The 19729-nt window shown below is 38.9% G+C and overlaps 1 protein-coding gene across 1 annotated transcript; it reads left to right on the top strand.

Annotated features, from left to right (window-relative positions):
* Nucleotides 1-5189: 5189 nt before the first annotated feature.
* lhx6b (LIM homeobox 6b) lies at nucleotides 5190-16984 on the top strand. The gene is made up of 8 exons (XM_028577731.1): nucleotides 5190-6185; nucleotides 6834-6965; nucleotides 7426-7547; nucleotides 9827-10047; nucleotides 10412-10512; nucleotides 10631-10726; nucleotides 15147-15318; nucleotides 16421-16984. The coding sequence occupies exons 1-8, from the start codon at nucleotides 6183-6185 to the stop codon at nucleotides 16498-16500; spliced, it is 927 nt and encodes a 308-aa protein (XP_028433532.1). The 5' UTR covers nucleotides 5190-6182; the 3' UTR covers nucleotides 16501-16984.
* Nucleotides 16985-19729: the final 2745 nt, after the last annotated feature.

The raw sequence follows: 19729 nt of genomic DNA, 5'->3' as shown, positions 1-19729 counted from the left end.
AGATGACGTCTTTTAGTCACTGAACTTGGATAATCAATCAATCCAATGAAAATTACAGCAGTAGCTTGTATAACACTGTATTGTTACAAATAATTCAACTCTGAGTGAAGGCCAGTGTGTTATACAAGCATTGTTATTGAGTTATGACAGAAGGTCCCACCTTATTGCTGGTTGTTTTGTCAACGTTCAGCACAGTACATTGAATGAGATTTTGCCCTTGTGTGAACCCCTCTGTACCTCCACAGCGAGCAGACCACGCACGTCATACATTGTTGACATACCAGCCATCAAGCTGTCCACTGGGTCCCATTTGATGAGCCTAATAGCTTTAGCATGCGGTACTGTTTGTTTACAGTGTGGTGGTCGCTTATTGTTTGTGTCACAGATAGCTGTGTGTGAAGGAAGGGCAGCGGCTGCCGGACAGAGCAGACACACACATACACAGACACACACACACACACACACACACACACACACATACGTGATATACACACATGCACAGAGCTGTACAGGATGCAACAGGTGACCCATCCTCGCATATTACCATTGTCAGGAGGTCGCTGTGCATTTAACGTTGCCAGAATTAGGAAATAACATATCTTTTATTTGACAAGTAGCCTACATATTTAAACACCCCCAATGCATTTAACCCATCCTAATTAATTAGGAGCAGTGGGCAGCCATTGTCAGTGGTGATTCTAGGGTCTGTTGTGGCCCTAGGCAAGAATTCCTAATGGACCCCTCAAAACCAGAGTTTGTCACCATTCTGTTCTAAACTCTATGGACCTTGGCTACAGCAAATGCTGCCACTGTGTCCTACAGATCTCAAGACCTTCGCACATTTTGCTCTATTGAAATGAGACAAAGTCCTGAAAGTCTCTCCTGGGACAGGAGCTAGACGGACCCACACTCCAGGCTGGAGTCTCCTGTTCTACTAGGTTAACTCACAAAAAAATAAAAATTATAGCTTAAGTTACTTTGCAGATTCAGATGATTAATACAATATTTAATAAACTAAAGAATTATTATGTATTATTCAGCTACGCAGTAGTATATAAAGTAGGCCACACCTTTACCAGCTGCCAAATTAAAATTGATAAACTAAGTACATTTTTTATTATAATCTAGTAATATAATTCTGAAATGGGCATTTCTGCATAGTGAGCACCTTTGCTTTGGCACTTTTATTATATTTTGATTCTGCATACTTATTTATTTATTAATTCATTTAATATTGATTACATTTTCTTATTTTATCTTGACAAACTCTCGATAAATGGTGATGTAAATGCTGTTTTAGAGGCTTTCACAACAACAAATTTGAGGTAAAATGCTTTAGAAGCTGAAAATGTATTTGCTACTTGTTATTTGTCAAGATGAAAATGGTCCAAAACAGCTTCATTCCTGATTTATATACTTGGTCATACAACAAAAATCACTGTCTCTGAAAAGGTCAAAGATCAAAAACCTTCAATCTTGCACATCATCACTAAGGAGCGACAATAATGGAGGTGAAATAACACTCTTCCCTCCTTCTTTAAGTCCTCCTTCATCTTGGCAAGCCCACCAGTTGACCCTGCTCCATCTGGTAATTACAGGTAATGCACAGAGCTGCTGAAATGTGTTACACTGACAATACAAAGAGTCTGAGACAATGTCATTCTGCTGTTCTGCTGAGATGCTTTTTAAGTGATCAATTATAATTAAAGTGTCATTGATTTCATAGAAACCTTTACTTTTAGTCTATTTATTCTTACTCTGTAGGTGCAGGGAGTTTAATGATTATCGTGTAATAAATGTAAAGGTGTGGCTTTAGTGTAAGACTTTCAACACAAAGCAAAAGAGTCGTCATGCCGTCACTGTGAAATCTCTAAAATGTCAATTTATCAAGAACACAGATTGCCTAGATCTCTTCAGTTCACTTCAACACAAAAGAAAACCAAAACAAGTAGGAAGATATCCTGCTATTTAGTTTGTTTGGTACAGTATGTTGTTTAATGTGCTGTGCATGGACACCAAAAACACAATTTCAGTGGGGAACATTTGTCAGATAAGAACATAACTTCTATGTACTGTATATTTGTTTCATCCTTCAATCGCTAAAATCCATTCAAGATTTAATGCTTTATTAAGGATATCAAATAACCACACAGAGACACAGAACATCAAGTAGGAGACATCTTGTGTGAAGAGGATTTGCATATTCATAGATTCTGGATTTGTTTTTATGATAGGTGATCTTAACAAGACAATCTAACTTTTTTGTGGAAATACTATATACAACGCAAATTTGATTCAGCGCGTTGTTTTTAAATATATGAAACATGTCTGGAGAAGATTTTTGAAATACTAAATGAACCCAAAATCTCTTTGCCAGTCCATCTTAAAGTGATGGTTCGGAGTAATTTAACCCTAGGGTGCTTTGCACCACGACCTTGAGCCAAACAACCCCCCAGAAGCTTTTTTCACCTGGGTCAAACATTGGGAGAGTTAGCGTTATCAGTTGAATAGCTTAGTGCAGGCGCTAATGGATCCACGTTTGTATCTCGGAAATGACCCCACTAATAATGCCCGAAATGATACCAAACTTCTACACTAGTACAAATAGGTTATGCACTCATAAAACAATGGATTGGAAAATTTGTAAGTACACCAGAAGTTTATGTAAATAACACTTGCCTGTTGGCTTCTGCTCTCTGCTCTCTGCTGCTGCTGCTACTGCTACCGGGCAGTAAGAGTGCTTAGGGACGTCTACAAATTACAACACCGAAAAAAGATACAACAAAAATATTTATTAATTTAACTTTTTTTTTTTACATTAAGTGCTGTAGTATAACTAGCAGGAGACAAGTTATAATTGAGCTAAGTTTGGAGACATTATCTTATTTAACCATTAAATTAATAAATATTTTTGTTGTATCTCTTTTTGGTGTTGTAATTTGTAGACGTCCCTAAGCACTCTTACTGCCCGGTAGCAGTAGCAGCAGCAGCAGAGAGCAGAAGCCAACAGGCAAATGTTATTTACATACAGTAAACTTCTGGTGTACTTACAAGCTTTCCAATCCATCGTTTTATGAGTGCATAACCTATTATAACCTAACCTATTATATGTAGTAGTGTAGAGGTTTGGTATCATTTCGGGCATTATTAGTGGGGTCATTTACGAAATACAAACGTGCCATTAGCGCCTGCACTAAGCTAATCAGCTAGTGCAGGCGCTAACTCAACGCTAACTCGTCCAATGTTAGACCCAGCTGAAAAAAGCTTCTGGGGGGTTGTTTGGCTCGAGGTCATGGTGCAAAGGACCCTAGGGTGAAATTACTCCGAACCATCACTTTAATGGCTCACTTATTGTTATTACTGACTCAAGTTGTAGCAACAAGATGTGTCACATATGACATCATGTAACTCTTTTAAAATGTTCCACATAAGGAGGCAGGTTGGGGTGGCCGATGGGTCAAACACAGGACTTTCCCACAAGAGGCCTGTGTGAAACCAAAAGTCAACTGTCATTTCAAAATAAGCTGAGTTTTACAGATGATGCAATGACGTGTGTGACGTTACTTTCTTAGTAGTTTTACGTCACTCATTTTAAGCCAATCCCTAATGTTTTTCTAACCCTAACTATTACTAAGTATTTTTTTTGCCAAAACTTAACTAGTTCCATTTCACGTTTACCGTACGTCTTTAAACTGCGCCTGTTACGTTAGTTATTATATATATTATATATATCATTGTAGAAGCCTCTCCATTCACCTCTCTGTCAGTGCCGCAAAATCTATGCTAAATTGTATATTTTACAAATATTAGTACGTTAGTATGTGGATATGAGTCCATCATCAGGATTGGGACATCAACTTTCAAGACTCTTGCCGACTCTGCTAGCCTGGGCCAAGGAAGATAGATTCTTACTTCCTTGGCCCAGGCTAGGTAGCCAGTTGGCCGGTCAAGTTTTCCAATTTAAACATCAGACTGAACAGAGGAAAGGTAAAGAAGATGAGCTTAAGCCAGCAAGACCATCTCTGCGGCCATCTCATGACTACGAGTTGAGTTGAGAAATCAACTCACCAGTCTCCTGCTGACTCTGCTAGCTTGGCCGGTCTGGGTTTTCAAATGTAAACATCAAAGTATAAATAGAAAAAAGTGAAGATGGCTTTCAGCTACAACCTATGGCTATGACCCCAACTATGTGAACAAGCAAGACTATCTCTGCGTTCATCTCCATCTCTATTTATTCAACTGACTGACTCTTTTTCTGTGTGCCGATTTGACGGACACATTCTACTTCATGATGAATCATGCACAAGTTTAAGAAGCTGATAGGATAACATTTCACTGGACTTGTACCTCATACAGTTTCATGTGACAAATAAAATTGATTGATAAATAGAACGGTCACATGATTATGGTTACATGATTAAATCACCACTGTGCGGCAGTGGGGAGTCTTTGGAAATCGACCTATAATGTTTTGTTTAGGTATGTCGTTTAGAAATGCCTCCAATACTGCCTAAAATGCTGGTATCGGTATCGGCGAGTATTATATATATATATATATATATATATATATATATATATATATATATATATATATATATATTATATATATATTTATATATATATATATATATTATTTTAGTTTTTGCACTGGTATCGAGCAGTATCAGACGATACGCAAGTTCAAGTTAGGGAATCGGTATCAGAAAGGAATTTTTTTTTATCAGAACTTCCCTTCCAATAACCAATTCATTAAAGTACATGTAATCGTTGTTTTAGGCTCCCTTGAATAACAAGGAAAAGTGGATAAGACTGCAATAATTAACTTTAAAAGTCCATTAAAAATTAATTATAGGCCTATATGATGGATAATTAGCAGTAAAGTTCGCATAATTATCTTCTCACACCTCTTACCCCCCATCACTCTGCAATCAGTGAAGAGATTTCCATTAACTAATTCTGGCCTCCAGTCTGCAACCATCATTTTCAGAAAATAAGAGAGAAATTTAAGATAAGTAGTGGGTGATTTCAGCCAGATTATCACCATTATTTTTGTTTTTTAATTAATTCATACCCTGAATATTCTTGTGAGCCTAGAGAAAAGAGGGTAAACCCTCAGGTCATGCGGCAGCATCACATCCTGTCTGACTGAACAGGGTGTAAACTTCGAGTCGAGTCGAAAAGAAGGAACCACAGCGGACAGTCTGTCAGGGAGGCACGGCACATACTGGTGCCACTGGTTTGATCGCCACAAAGTTCATGAAGTTGGATTATTTTTTTGTGCTGAAGACGAAGAACGAGAGTATAGCCTAGAGTCGATTTTAAAGAACAATGTCTCGCGGAATTATTAGGATATTTAGCTTGTGATGTTCTGGAGAAACTTATTGGACGATGTTTTCGCTGCTTTTGGGAGGTTTTCCATGTATGAAGTATATGTTTATCTATTCCCATATAGGCCATCTCTTTTTATTTCACTGTCTCCAATATTTATACCGTAGCTGCAATTAACATGATCTTGCATTCCTGTTAATTCTGACAAAATGAAGGACAACACGGACTTCGGATTGCCACCCAAACGCAGATTTTTTGGCAGTTTATGAATGCAGCTGTAATCACCTAGGGGAGCCTCAAGTACTTAAATGGGTCCATCATGAGAACGAGACAATCAAGCTCCTTTATGCCTCGAGATCAGCTGCAGTTTCTGCACATTGTCTGTTATGAATAGACCGATCTCCAATTGAGCCTCTTCACTTTGGAGATTTTTCGATTTTCGATTATACAGCTATTGAAATTAGAATGCGCCGCTTTTTTTTCTCTCTATCTGAGCTTGGTGGCTCGGTTGCCTTTTCTTGATTGCCAGATGAAATTGACACTCGGGTTGCCACTTATCAAGCGAAGCATTTCAATCCACGGCTAATTGCAGATAGTGCCATCCTTTCTTTTCACTGCGTTTGATTGCATGGGAATACAGCCTCCTATTGCGCACAAGAGGAATGATCGATCACATATAAGGTTTTTTTTTCCTTCTAATTGCATCAAAATGTCTTTTGTTGCCAGGGTTTAAATGCACGAGAAACTGTTATTCGTTGTTTTGTACCGGATATAGTGCGGGTTGGGGCAGAGATGCGTAATGCGCAGAGCAAGCTCCATCTTCTCTCCAAATAGGCAGCGTTCAAGACCCGAAAATGGTGAGTCACAAACATCTGGACGAGGTTGCTTTGCAGCCTTTTGATTTCTTTGTCTTTCAATCTGTGTAAGGTTCTTTGATTCCTCTTCTTCCAGAACTTTTTACATGCAGGATAACCTCCGCAGGACTCTGGATTTGGCAGAGGTTCAAGTTTAATCAGCTAGACAGTAACTAAAGGCTGTACGTTTCTATGATCAGGGCTGAGGAGAGTAAAGCCATCACAACTCGATTTATTCACGTTTAATTTGCGGATTAGAATTTTAAAAGAAAATGCAACGTTTTTAGGATGAGAATAATCTTGGTGTTGTAAAATGTAGCCAAAATGAAACAAAATGTTAAAATTAGGCCTACTTGTTGCGCGGATGTATGTAGGCTACATGTAAGTTAATTAATGTAGGCTAAATATAAAGAATAGCCACTGGATAAAAATAAGGCCTTTTGGAAGTAAATTCAATTTAAAAAAATATGTTAGATAGATGTGTTTTTCCAGGAATAGATCTTCATGTTACCATGTCTGAACTATTTCACGGAGTCTTTTTTGTAATGAATATACTCGTAATAATAAAAATATACAAAGGGGTGGGAGAATCAGCAACGTCTATGAAGGTGTCTTTTCTTTGATACAAAACCGTGTTTTTTTTTAATGCAGTCTAAATCGGAGGTGAAGAAGGAGTCCGGTGAGTCCAGTCCGTCGGAGGCCGCCTGCCACTGCTCTCCTCCGGCGGCCAAGAACCAGTGCGCCAGCTGCGGCATGGAGATCCATGACCGATACCTGCTGAAGGTGAGAAATACGAGGCAAAATTATATTTACATATTTACACTCTCAGAAAGAATAAATTGCGGACAATAGCCTATCTGCAAAGCTCCAAACGATTTAAGATCCAACTCCTTCTCTTAATTTGGTTTGTAGCTTTTCATTTAATTAATTTCTTTATTTTTTTGTCTTTACTACTATACTAGCTGATTTTTCTCAACAAAATATGAGCATAAATAGGCACAAAGTAGATGTGGTGATCATTTTACTCAAGTATTATCCTACAATTCGTTTTTTTTTTTTTTCTCGTGAGGCTTCTTTCTTCCTTCCGTTAGTAAAAAAAATAGGCTATATAAATAACCAAAGCTGCACCACTAGTTAGTTGAGGTTTGAATTAAACAATAAGATGTGGTATGGCACTGATTATCGGTCACACGCTCAGTGCACGTGTCTGATGTGTCCGTGTGATTGTATTGACTCTCCACAGGTCAACAACCTGAACTGGCACTTGGGATGTTTGGAGTGTTCAGTCTGCAGAGCGTCTCTGCGCCAACACAACAGCTGCTACGTTAAAAACAAAGAAATCTACTGCAAACTGGATTACTTCAGGTATTACATCTCTTTTGTTCTCAGCTGTTTACTGATTATTTTTAAGACGCGAGCATTTTCTAGAAATTATAATCTTACAATCTTTTTTTTTTTTTTTTTACATCATCAGTGAAGTTCATTTTTATAAAATAAAAGCGTAATTAAATGTGAAACTATTCAGTTTAATAACTACTAACCCAAAGCTTAATTCGGTAATGGAGTCACTGCATTGCAAACATGATATCATTTTAAGAGTGTGTGTGTGTGTGTGTGTGTGTGTGTGTGTGTGTGTGGGCCTATATATTTTTATAATGAATTAACATATTATGAATGGCGTTACATTAAAATGTGTCGACTATCTAAATTGCATTGTGGTTATTCAATTCATTCGCGTTGCTTCGCCATGTCGATGTAGTTTATTTTGAAAAATAAATTGCAAATTGCCTGTGCACGACATGTAGCTACTGTAGACTGTACTAAAACTATGGTTCATCATTGTAGTTTCGAGGCAAATTCATTTAACTGCACATGTCAATTGCATTTGTTGAGTAGACTATTGGAAAAACAAAGAAAATAACGGCCTCCACGGCGAAAATAATTATTTGTCTGTTAAATGAAAGTTCTGAGCGATTGTAAATCTCCCGTTAAATCCCCACATTCTTGCAAACGATCCCTAATAAACAAATTCTTTAAATAGAGACTTGAAGAGCATCCTTACTGTTGTTTTTTATATTGACGAAAAGGCATGCAGACAGACCAAAAATGCATATAAATATCATAAATGTTTTTTTAAACCATAATTGTTTCTTGACATGCAGATCCGATAAAAACGTGTTTATACAAAATATTTCAGACAACCTTTTAAGAGCTATTTGATGGCACTTCACATTTAAAGGAAAATAATACATCTCCAGTAACAGGTGGAACAATGACTGATGACTTAAAATTTATTTTATCCAGGTGATAAATTATTGTACATCATTTGTTATGTTTTTTTTGGGGAGGGAGGGGGGTGTTACAGCAAATTGATCTTTGCTCTCCAAGATCAACTTTTGGACTCGATTTTCCCAGCGAAAAATATGTTCTGCATGGACCATGATGGGCTTTTGGTCTACAAGGCCTTAGATACTATATCACAACAAACCACTAACTAAACCATGTTTTTGAAACTAATTCTCAGACTGTAAAATGAGTGTGAAATAGTGTGAACACAACTTTCTACTTCTACTCCACTGCATTTTAAAGAGAAACTTTTTTACTCCACTATATTACATGTCATTTAGCTGATGCATTTATCCAAAGCAACTTACAATTGCTGTATATGTATAGCAATAAGGTCTCACGCTTATGGAGCAACTAGGGATTAATTGTCTTGCTCAGGGACACATTGGTTGATGTATCACAGTGGGAATCGGACCCAGGTCTCCTACTCCAAAGGCATGTGTCATATCCACTGCGCCATCACCACCCATTACATTAGTCTAGTAGTTACTAGTTACTTTACAAATTAAAATTTTTGCACACAGAACACATGTAGTTTGTAAACTACGATGTACTACTCAACAATATACAGGCCTACAAGTCCAGCTGACATGATTAGCTGATTAAACACTTAGTTGATTGACGGAACTGTTTTGATCGTTTCCAGATTCTAAATTGTGGCTTTTACTTTTATACTTTAAGTACATTTTCATGACGATACCTTACATACTTTTACGTAAGTAACATTTTCAATGCAGGACTTTTACTTGTAACAGAGTATTTTTACAGTGTGGTATTAGTACTTTTACAGAAGTAAAGGATCTGAATACTTCTTCCACCACGGCACACAGTCACCTTTATAAGAAGTAGCATGCACAGATAAACAGACAATTGGCCCCTGGGTATAGACATACAGTAAAAAAAAGCCCCCTCACTCCTCCTACAAGACACAGAGAAAAACTGCAGTTGAACTTTAGAATGTAGTTTACTCTGGAGATGAAGAGAAGCCGCCTGACTCTTGCCCAAAGCTTCCTGCCACAACAGATCAACAATTACACTCCTCTGTATAGATGTTGTACAAAATACAGCAAACTATGCTCAAATATTATGGCAGGCCATCAAAGAATTATAGTTTTACTGATGGAATGTAAATAGCCTCAGTGTGCTGTGTAGCGGTAATATGACAAATATTGGATGAGGTTTGGTTAGCAGATACTCAATATTTAAATAATCTGAAAAGGATCAGGTCATTTGTACTTTTAACTGAGCTCTGTAACCTACAGCCGACCATCACCTGCCTGGTTCTTTCTTCTTCACAGTAGGTTCGGCACTAAGTGCGCCCAGTGTGGCCGGCAGGTGTACGCCAGTGACTGGGTTCGGCGGGCCCGGGGCAGCGTGTACCACCTGGCCTGTTTCGCCTGCTTCTCCTGCAAGAGGCAGCTGTCCACCGGGGAGGAGTTCGGCCTGGTGGAGGGCAGGGTGCTCTGCCGCAGCCACTACAACATCATGCTCGACAACCTCCGCAGGGCTGCCGAAAACGGTAACAATCATAGTAAACATAGCCTACGTCTCTGATGGTCTCAGTTTGGATTACCAGCAAAAAGAAGTTATTTTCCACACTGGCTGACAACATCACAGATATATTGTGTGAGACTGCTCTCTGCTTAGTTGTGCTTTCAGTGAGGAAAACGTAGGCCCTAACAGTATAAAAACTTTGGATGTGCGGTTGTTGGCAAGAAAACATTTAGTTACACGGGTTGTTTGGACAAAGCTGAGCCGCAAGAAAATTGGCCTGTAAAACTTATAACTACGTTGATTTGTGTAACTTCACAATATAATGACTGAACTGTAGTTTTTGGGTGAAGTGACAGTATGAGACTTGTTGTGATCGTGCTCTCTTAAAGGCACAGGACTGACTCTGGAAGGAGCATTGCCATCTGATCAGGACTGCCAACCAAAACCAGCTAAGAGGGCGCGGACATCATTTACTGCCGAGCAACTGCAGGTGTGTGGGTGCAGTGTGCAGTGGTACCTGTGTGTGTGTGTGTGTGTGTGTGTGTGTGTGTGTGTGTGTGTGTGTGTGTGTGTGGGTTCATGACGTTCATGACTGTGTGTCCGTGCAGGTGATGCAGTCTCAGTTTGCTCAGGACAACAACCCTGACGCCCAGACTCTACAGAAACTGGCAGAAATGACGGGACTGAGCAGACGAGTCATACAGGTAGGAAATAATAAAACACTCTATGATGCAATTTTAAGTTATTAGATGTATGGTTCCCAGCTGGGACTTGAAAGATTTTAGAAAGTCGTGAGATATTTAATGGACTTTTGTTTACCTCTTCAGGCCTCTGAAAATTGTTCCAATTAAACTATTTAAAAAGGGGAAAACAATCTTTGAATGAGCAGATCACAAACCGCTTTGAACTATACATTATGCTACATTAGCTCTAGAATATGCTGTCTCTAATACTCACATAATACTTTTTGAAGGCTCATGAAGATGCCAGTATTTCTTTTTTGATAAACACGTCTTTACATTTTTGAATTTTATTTGAGTTTTTGGAGTCTAAAAACTCAAATAAAATTCAAAAAGAGTCAAGTTGAAGAGGGGGAGACAAAAGAGTCAAGTAAGTGAGAGAAGTGGGACATGGCTTGCTCAAAAATTTTAACAATTGACAGGGAAAACAGAGTTTCTACTCTTATATTAAATATATTATATTACTATATCTACCGGTTTGCCTCATATGGTCTGAGACCGTTGCTATAATTAAGCGGGAATGTGAAGCGCCACTACGAGACAAAGCACAAATCTTTTGAACAATCATACCTACTCAAATCCAAACTGAGGGCACAGAAAATACATAATCTGAGAGCCCAATATGATCGATCCACCAGAGTCCTGACACAATCATTCACCGCCCAACAACGTGCCAATGAATGTTCCCTTAAAGTTGCCTGGATTTTGGGACAACATGAAAAACCTTTCACAGACTCAGGAATCGTTAAGGAGTGCATGAGTGCAGTGGCTGAGACCTTACTGGAGGGAAAACAAAAACAAGAGTTGTGTGAAAAGAGCAATCAAATCCCCATGTCAGCATCAACAGCCACAAGAAAAACTGAAATATTAACCAAGGATGTGGTAGAACAGCTGGATCAAGCAATTCACAAGGCAACTCTGTGTAGGCTTAGCTTTAAATGAGTCAACTGATGTGTCTGACAATGCTCAGCTGTTAGTTTATGTGAGATTTTTCAACAGTGAGAAGAAAGAGTTCTGTGTAGACCTGTTGGGTGTTACATCCCTTGATACCAGTACAAGAGGAGAGGGCATCTGCCTGGCTTTAAAGAAGATGTTAGCAGAGAGGGGAATATAACCAAAAAAAAGTGGTTTCAATAACCACAGATGGAGCCCCTGTTATGGTTGGGAGAGATAGAGGAGCTGTGGCAAGAATGAAAGAGGACAATCCTGAGCTAATCTTTTACCATTGCATAATTCACCAAACAGTCCTGTGCGCCACCCTGTCAGACGAGTATGCTGAGGTGATGAACTCAATGATGAGAATGATAAACTTCCTCAGGGCATCCTCTTCCCATCAGCATCGCATGCTCAGGGAATTCCTCAGAGAGATGGATGCAAGTGCTGATGACCTGCTGTTGCACAACAGTGTCTGATGGCTCAGCTAAGGCAAAGTGTTTGAGCACTTTTGGGCCATCAGAAAGGTAATTGCAGCTTTCTTGTTACAGCTGAAAAGCCAGAAGGCAACACAATTTTTTCAATTTTTGGAAGATGAGAAGAAGATGGATATTGTAGCTTTTTTGGTTGATACCACTTTACACCTGAATGAACTACATTTAAAGCTACAGGGCAGGGACAATTCAGTTTGTGACCTGATGATAGCTGTTCGCTCCTTCCAGAGGAAAATTGATAGCCTAGAAATCTAGACGCACCCTAGCAGCAGCAAATGTAATTTGCAACAAGTGTCATCTAACAACTCTCTGTTGGCTTGTGAGCTGCAAAAACCAAACTCTAGTCAGGCCAATCACATTGTGTATAGAGTCGGTGGGCAGGCTTAACATAATGACGGCAGAGTTGTGACGGTTCCGCGTGAATTCCCTGCTACTTGAAAACAAAAAAGATGGCTGCTGTTGCTGCTGGCGAACAGCGGCCTTTCAAATCGGCTTTAGACGCAACTCTGGAAGACTTGGAGTTAAAGGTGCAGTAGGTAAGACTTAAAAAACTAACTTTCTGTCATAATTGTTGAAACTGACCCTATGTTCGAGTAGAACTACATGAAGCAGGTAATTAAAAAAATAAATAATCTAGATCCTCTGGCACCACCTAAAGCCTGTAGTGCAATTTGCAAAAATCCACATCTTACTGTTCAGATGCACCAATCATGGCCAGGGGGGGTGGTTAACTGTGTGTCAATTACTGTTCATGCACACGCATTCATTCTCCCTTGTGGGGGGAGAGGCTTAGGAGAACGTTTTGGGCTTTAGCATGAAGGGGGGAGGGACTGAGAAGTTCTTGATGTTCACATTTTTTGGCTAAGTCCTGGATCTTCGCAATCCTACCTACAGCACCTTTAAGCTTTTCTTTGAGAAAAGAACAAAGAACGGAACTGAAGTAATTCTTAAAAAAGGAATGTGTGTTTGGAGTTTTGCCGACTGGATACGGCAAAAGTTAAATCTATCAACTAGCTTCGCTACTTTCTTCGTTGCTCTGGTTGGTTGTAGCGCTATCCTATTGCATGCAGAGGGGATTTGAAAGACAACAGTTTATCACTCCCCTCGGATTGAGCCCTGCCAATGGTGTGTTCCCAGACCCAAAATCTTGATGTGGGTCTGGCTTGTCAGGCTAGAAACTTGAGGTCTTAAAGTTAGACCTGCAGAGAGACTGTGCACACTTCCCATCATTGAAGGAACAGGTTCAGGGTGAGAGAGATCAATCTGCATTTGTTGACTTTGTTGACAAGCTGATGGTAAACTTCAAGGTTTTGACAGCTTCAGCCTTGGACAGCAGCTCACCCTGTTCATTCAGAACCCATTTCTTATCACAGATGTCACAGAATTATCAAAGGAAGTCACGCAGCACTTCAAGTGGGCAAATGTTGGGCCTTTCCAGATGCAACTGATTGATCTCAAGCAGATGTGGCCCTGAAAGAGCAGTTTGGACGAGCTGACCTTGCCACTTTCTGGTTCCAAATGGTCTCAGAGACCATTTTCCCAGATCTGAGGAAAGTGGCCCTGTACATCTTGACCATGTTCGGCTCCACATACACCTGTGAGGCAGCATTCCCTACCATGAACATTATTAAAACTAAATATCGCTCCAAGATTACAGATGACCATTTACACATGTGCATGAGAATGGCCCTGATACAGTTCCAGCCTAGATTTAAAATCTTGGCAGCACAAGGCAGAGCTTACTTCTCTCACTGAGCAAGAGAAAGTGGTGGGGAAAGAGGTGAACAAAGAGAAAAGAAAGTGTTAAAGCTGTTTAGGTAAAACTGTTTAGTTGTTAATATTTGTTGATTGTTTATATTTGAAATGCAGTTGAGTTTTTTTTCCTAAAATTAAGCACTTTATTTTAAGATGCCTTTTCAAATTATCTTTATTTAATTTTTAAATGCAAACCTTATTTTATCTGAAAAGAGAAAAAAAACATGTATTTTATTATTAGTATTTTATGATTAAAGAGTCCAGTTCAATATGGAAATTAATAATAAACATTGTTGAAATACTATTGAATTGTACTCTCTTTATTTTATTTGACAGTCAGTTGTTGACTACATTCAGACATTGATATAAGTTCTAGGCTGCTTCAAAATATATGGCACTGAATAAGGCATGTTAGACATTATGATGTTCCGGACCTTTGCTTGAGAACATTTTCTCTAACTGGACCTCTTTGACTTTTAATTGAATACCCCTGATTTAGACAGATCACCACCTAAATCCAGTGAATTTCCCCCAGAGTTCATCATGTTGGGGTGGAATGATCTATGAAAACTCATTTAGAGGAGTTGTTGATTGTTGTTGCTTGTCACCCCTTAAAATGAAATCTTGTCTACCTGCAACCTGGTTTTCCTTCTGGAACTGCCTGATTTAAAGTATTTTTAGAGACCAGATGAGGTAAAGGATCCAGTATTTCAAAAAAAGGGCAAAATGTTTAGAAAGTTTAAATTGTTTTCATTTGTATCCCAATTTTATCAACTTGTAAACCTTCAGATTAAGATGGTAACTATTGATTCATATCTTTTCTGTAGGACTAGATGTATACATCCCTTAGTTGCATACTTGAGACAAAACAGCTTAAAAAAAGACTCTGTGGGATGGCCGAGTGAGAGATGGCATCCTCCGGGTTATCAAGTGGTCTGACCAGACTTCAGACCATTTTCAACACTTAAACTCTCTAATGACCAATGACCAATAAAGGTCAGCAGTGTCATACTTCAGAGGAAGTTTCATTTTAAGTTTTACACTCTAAAACCATTATTCTGATGAGTAAAATCCTCCCACACCACACTGATATATACATAAATAAATGGGATGTGGTGAGTGGAACAACACTCCTGATTTCCAGTGTTGTTGTATCTCCCCCTGCTTGCTACTTGTTCACATTATCCGTATTATTTCACCAGGTTTGGTTTCAGAACTGCCGTGCACGACACAAAAAGCAGCCCCCTCAGTGTGGCTACTCTCAGAGCACTCCGATGTCCAGGATGCCTCCATCACTGCCAGACGATATCCACTATTCACCGTTCAGCAGCCCGGACCGACCACATCTATTCGCCCTGCATGGATACCTGGACAGTGAGTTTAAGGGTCTTTATGTCAGTTCCACTCTGTTGAGTTTGTGTTATTGTTGCACAAAAGAAGAGAAGTATATGTTTTAAAAAGCAGAATGACATTAACTGCTTTAAAAGCTTTGATTATATTCTATTTCCCAACATTGTAACTCCATAATCAGCTGTTCTTAGAAATTTGAGGTGCCGCTTTATACTTCTATTACACTGCATTTCACATGTAAAATATTGTACTTTTTAAGTCCACTACATGTATCCGACAGCTGTAGTTACTAGTTATCAGGCATTTTATAATTTAATATAAAAACATGATCAGTATATAAAGTATGATGCACTGTTATAATTTAAACTACCCTATAATAGGCTACTACAAAAATCACAGATATAATACCCAATAAAGAATAATAATTATGATACGAATAGAAATAAGGATTAGAAAAAGAAATATAAAGGACCAAAGTTCAAGTATGAAAGAAAATGATAGATGTTTGCAATATAAGTATAAAGTGTATTTTGGGTCTGGTGTGTACATGTTGAAGGGCTGGGTATTTTTTCAGTACCAAAAAGTAAAATACACATTTGGTTTGTCAGAGCTGTAAGGCAAAATGTACAAAACCATTTCATTTGCACTTGAGTAAAAATATGCAAATGCAACGGGCAATCCAATGGGCCTCCTCTGTTGCTCTTTTTTATTTCTTCCTTTTTTCTTCCTCGGTAGGGAAGGGTTTTTCATCATCCGCATTGAGGGTCACTAGATATGGGGTATCGTATGTTGTAGCCTACAGACTGTAAAGCCCTTTTGAGGCAAATGTTTGATTTGTGATTTGGACTATACAAATAAAAATGATTTGATTGAAAAGATTTACAAAGGACATGATCCGATAATGTGTTAAAGCCCAAAGTTTGAAACACTGTGTAGTTTTGAGAATATGCAGTCTGAATATCCTGAATCTCTTTCCTTACATTGGACAAAAAGTTCTTCTGTGGCTTCAATCATCATTCAGGAGTTGTTATCCCTCATTAGCAGCATTTTCTCTAACTAAATTACATTAACATGCTCACGTTGCTATACACAAACTCATGTTGTTCCTCTTGTCTTCTTCGTGCAGCTCATCCCTTCTCGGTCCTCGCCGCCCCAGGCTTGGCCCACCCGTCCATCCCTTTACCACAGCTTCCCATCAGCCGCTGACCTCCTGCGTCTCCTTTTTTGCGTCGTCACCACTCTGATGTTGTGAAAAAAAAATCCTTTGGGACGTACTGTCAGTAATCTGCTCTGTGTGGGAGTCTAATCACCCCGGGGCATGCAGGACCTCGGTGATCTGTTTTCAATCAGTTGGATTCTTCTTTGCTGTGAGACTGCTGAGCTGAACTTGTCTTTTAAAGACAGCAGATTGTGGAGAAATGTCCCGTCTTGATGCTAACATGGAGAAGAGAAGAAGACCACTTTTATTTTGTTTTTCCTCTTTTTGGTGGAACACAAATTGAATCAGGTCAGGATTGTTTTCCTTTTGTTTACCCACTCATACAAGGTATTTTAATCATATTGCTGCAATATGAAAAAAGGGAGTGTTGTAGCAGTATTACAGTTAAACCTCAGCCTTTGTTTTGTATTGGTGATGAGCACATTTGCAGCTTACTGTTGTTTGTTGTTGTATTGTTGTCAGAAAACTCTTATTTATTCAGAACAAAATTTCACTTTTTAAAAAAGCACTTTTAAATGTGTCTTGAAATGGAATAAGTCAGTGATTGTACATTGTAAATATTGCTACATTTTAATAAAAATGTATCAGAGCTGTTATAAAAATGAATAATTGAGGATCAGGTTTAATTAACTCATGCAGAGAGAGCAAGATTGTGTGTGTGTGTGTGTGTGTGTGTGTGTGTGTGTGTGTGTGTGTGTGTGTGTGTGTGTGTGTGTGTGTCTGTGTGTGTGTGTGTGTGTGTGTGTGTGTCAGAAATGTCACAGAAATGTGAATGTATCTCCACATTATATTATATGTACCATTTTTATACTAAGAGCTACAAAAATCAAAAGGTCGCCTATCAGAGGTTAAGTACCTGCAGTAACCTATAATTGAGAGCAATATTCTGCGACAAACCTGCACATCATCTCCAATTTACATGCTGTACTTAACAGGAAATGTAATCAATACTATGACCGTGGCTATTGATCTGGCAGCTTGTTGGCTTTTATGAGGCTTTTTAACACAGATTATCCACAGTTGTTACATTGATTGACAGCACTTAAGGGGCTGTGATGTGAAGAATGAATGGGATACTCTGAGTTAAAGGATATCATTAGATCTGGATATTCCAAACTGGATCAATGTGCCGTTTTTTTACCCCTAAAGTAAATCCATACATTTCTAGTTTCACAAGCCCCAGAGCAACCATCAGCCCGGCAACAGATACAGGACTTTTGAGGTTGGACGAGATATTGATATTTTAGAGTTTAAGAAAATCTGATGATGATTTATCGGCTGGTATATATTTTTTACATAAACACATAACATACACAAAGGATCCCTTAAATTAGTTTTCTTTTAAAGCAATAGCTCAACATTTTTGAGAAATACATTTATTTACTTGCTTGCAAAGAGTTAGTTAATTAAGATCGATAGATAGATCCTTCCCCTTTTGGTGGCTCGATTCAAACTGGATCAAACTATTATTTTTTTCTTGCCATTCACTACAGTTCATATTTTCTTCCTAAATCAGGTCCCATTGTCATCCATTGAAAAGGGAGGGTTGTTGCCACTCTATTATTAGACTAGCAGACACTTGGCTTAGCTTAGCAAAAACACTGAAAACGGGGGTATAAAAGAGCTAGCCCTTTGTTTGTTGCAACTGCTCCCAGCCAAGAAATAGAGCTGCATCCCCAGTGATTTTAACCCTGTAAAAATAGCAAATTGTCGTTTTTACTTTTCTTGAACAGAGCCAGGTTAACTGTTTTCCCCTGTTTCCAGTCGTCATGCTAAGCTAAGCTAAGCTTACAGGCTTCTAGCTCCAGCTTCATATTTAGCGTACAGACATGAGAGTGATATTGATCCTGGGTCTATAAAGAAAGTGAATACGTTTTTTTACCCAAAATGTCTAACTACTCCTTTAAAGAGTCGTTACCAAGAGCATTTTTGTACTTCTGCCCAACCTTTCAGGTTTCCAAACATCTTTCTGAGAGGATTATAGAAAATACAGAAACAGTGCAATCACATCTGCATTAATACAGTTTCAACTGACGGGAGTGTTTCTCCTGTTCCTTGTGTAGGAGCAGGAATGTCAGAAACACGACAGCAGTGCCTTTACACAGACAGTAGAACTGCAGCAGCTAAAAACATACACACAAAGGCTCCCTTATACCGCTCAGAGATTAAAATTAAAGATGCCCAAACGTTGAATGGACCAGGTGGGTCTGCATCATTGTTGGATATTTGGGTACATGTATGTGTGTTTTTTTTTGTGTGGGAGTGTACTCAGAGCTGCACAACTCAGGAGCAGCACAACTCATTTCACATATATATATATATATATATATATATATATATATATATATATATATATATATATATATATATGTGAAGAAGATTCGGGAAACCATGATGAATTACACAGAAGCAGTTAATGGACTCTCAATTGAGGAGAAGATTTAGGCAGGCAGTAGGCTACGTGTGTTGTCGTGCCGTCCCTAACTCTCTGAAGTTCCTGTCTTCCTGAAGGTGTATTTAAAACTCATGTTTATCTGAACCTTCAATGAAAACAAAGATATTGCGAGTGCCATAAACACAGATGGCTTAACTAAAGCCTAGTTTTCACCATCCGTCATTAAGTCAAAACATTCCCTTATCATGCAGCTGCCTAGATTCCCTGAATCTGTAGAGACACATACATATTTATACATGAAGAGGTTTGGTTATTGGCCGAATATTCTTGTCCCTTGACCTGTGACCTATGAATGACCTGATGTTGTCTAAGCTTTCCCATTGTCTCATCATACCACAACTTGGTGTTTCTGGAAATTCCACCACATAGGCTATCTCAGAGAATAAAAAACAAGACTTTCCTAAACTTTAGCTTTGAACTTAACTTTTTAATCAATCACTTTCAATCCAGGAGGGCACCTGTTCAGGAAAATGAAGCTCCTTCTTATGAAATCTTAGAACAAAAGCTGTCTATATGCTGAGCAGAGAGATGATTATCAGGCTGACACAGTTTGGGCCACCTGCCAGCACTACACTGTAAAAACACACATTTCTTCCCCATTAAAGTCCCTCTCAGATACGAGAGCTCGAGGCAGCGTCTTCTCTCTATGCACAAGCATCCCAGAGCGTTTAAGCCGCCCCGGTTTGTCATCGTGTAATGCGTCCACCTCGGTGATTGGCAGCTTCAAGTGGTTACAGATGAAAGCGGGCCCCCTATGCTAA

The sequence above is a fragment of the Perca flavescens genome, chromosome 5 (assembly GCF_004354835.1).
Source record: "Perca flavescens isolate YP-PL-M2 chromosome 5, PFLA_1.0, whole genome shotgun sequence".
NCBI lineage: Eukaryota > Metazoa > Chordata > Actinopteri > Perciformes > Percidae > Perca > Perca flavescens.
The sequence above is the reverse complement of the archived record's forward strand: the minus strand, read 5'-3'. Positions and strand labels throughout refer to the sequence as shown.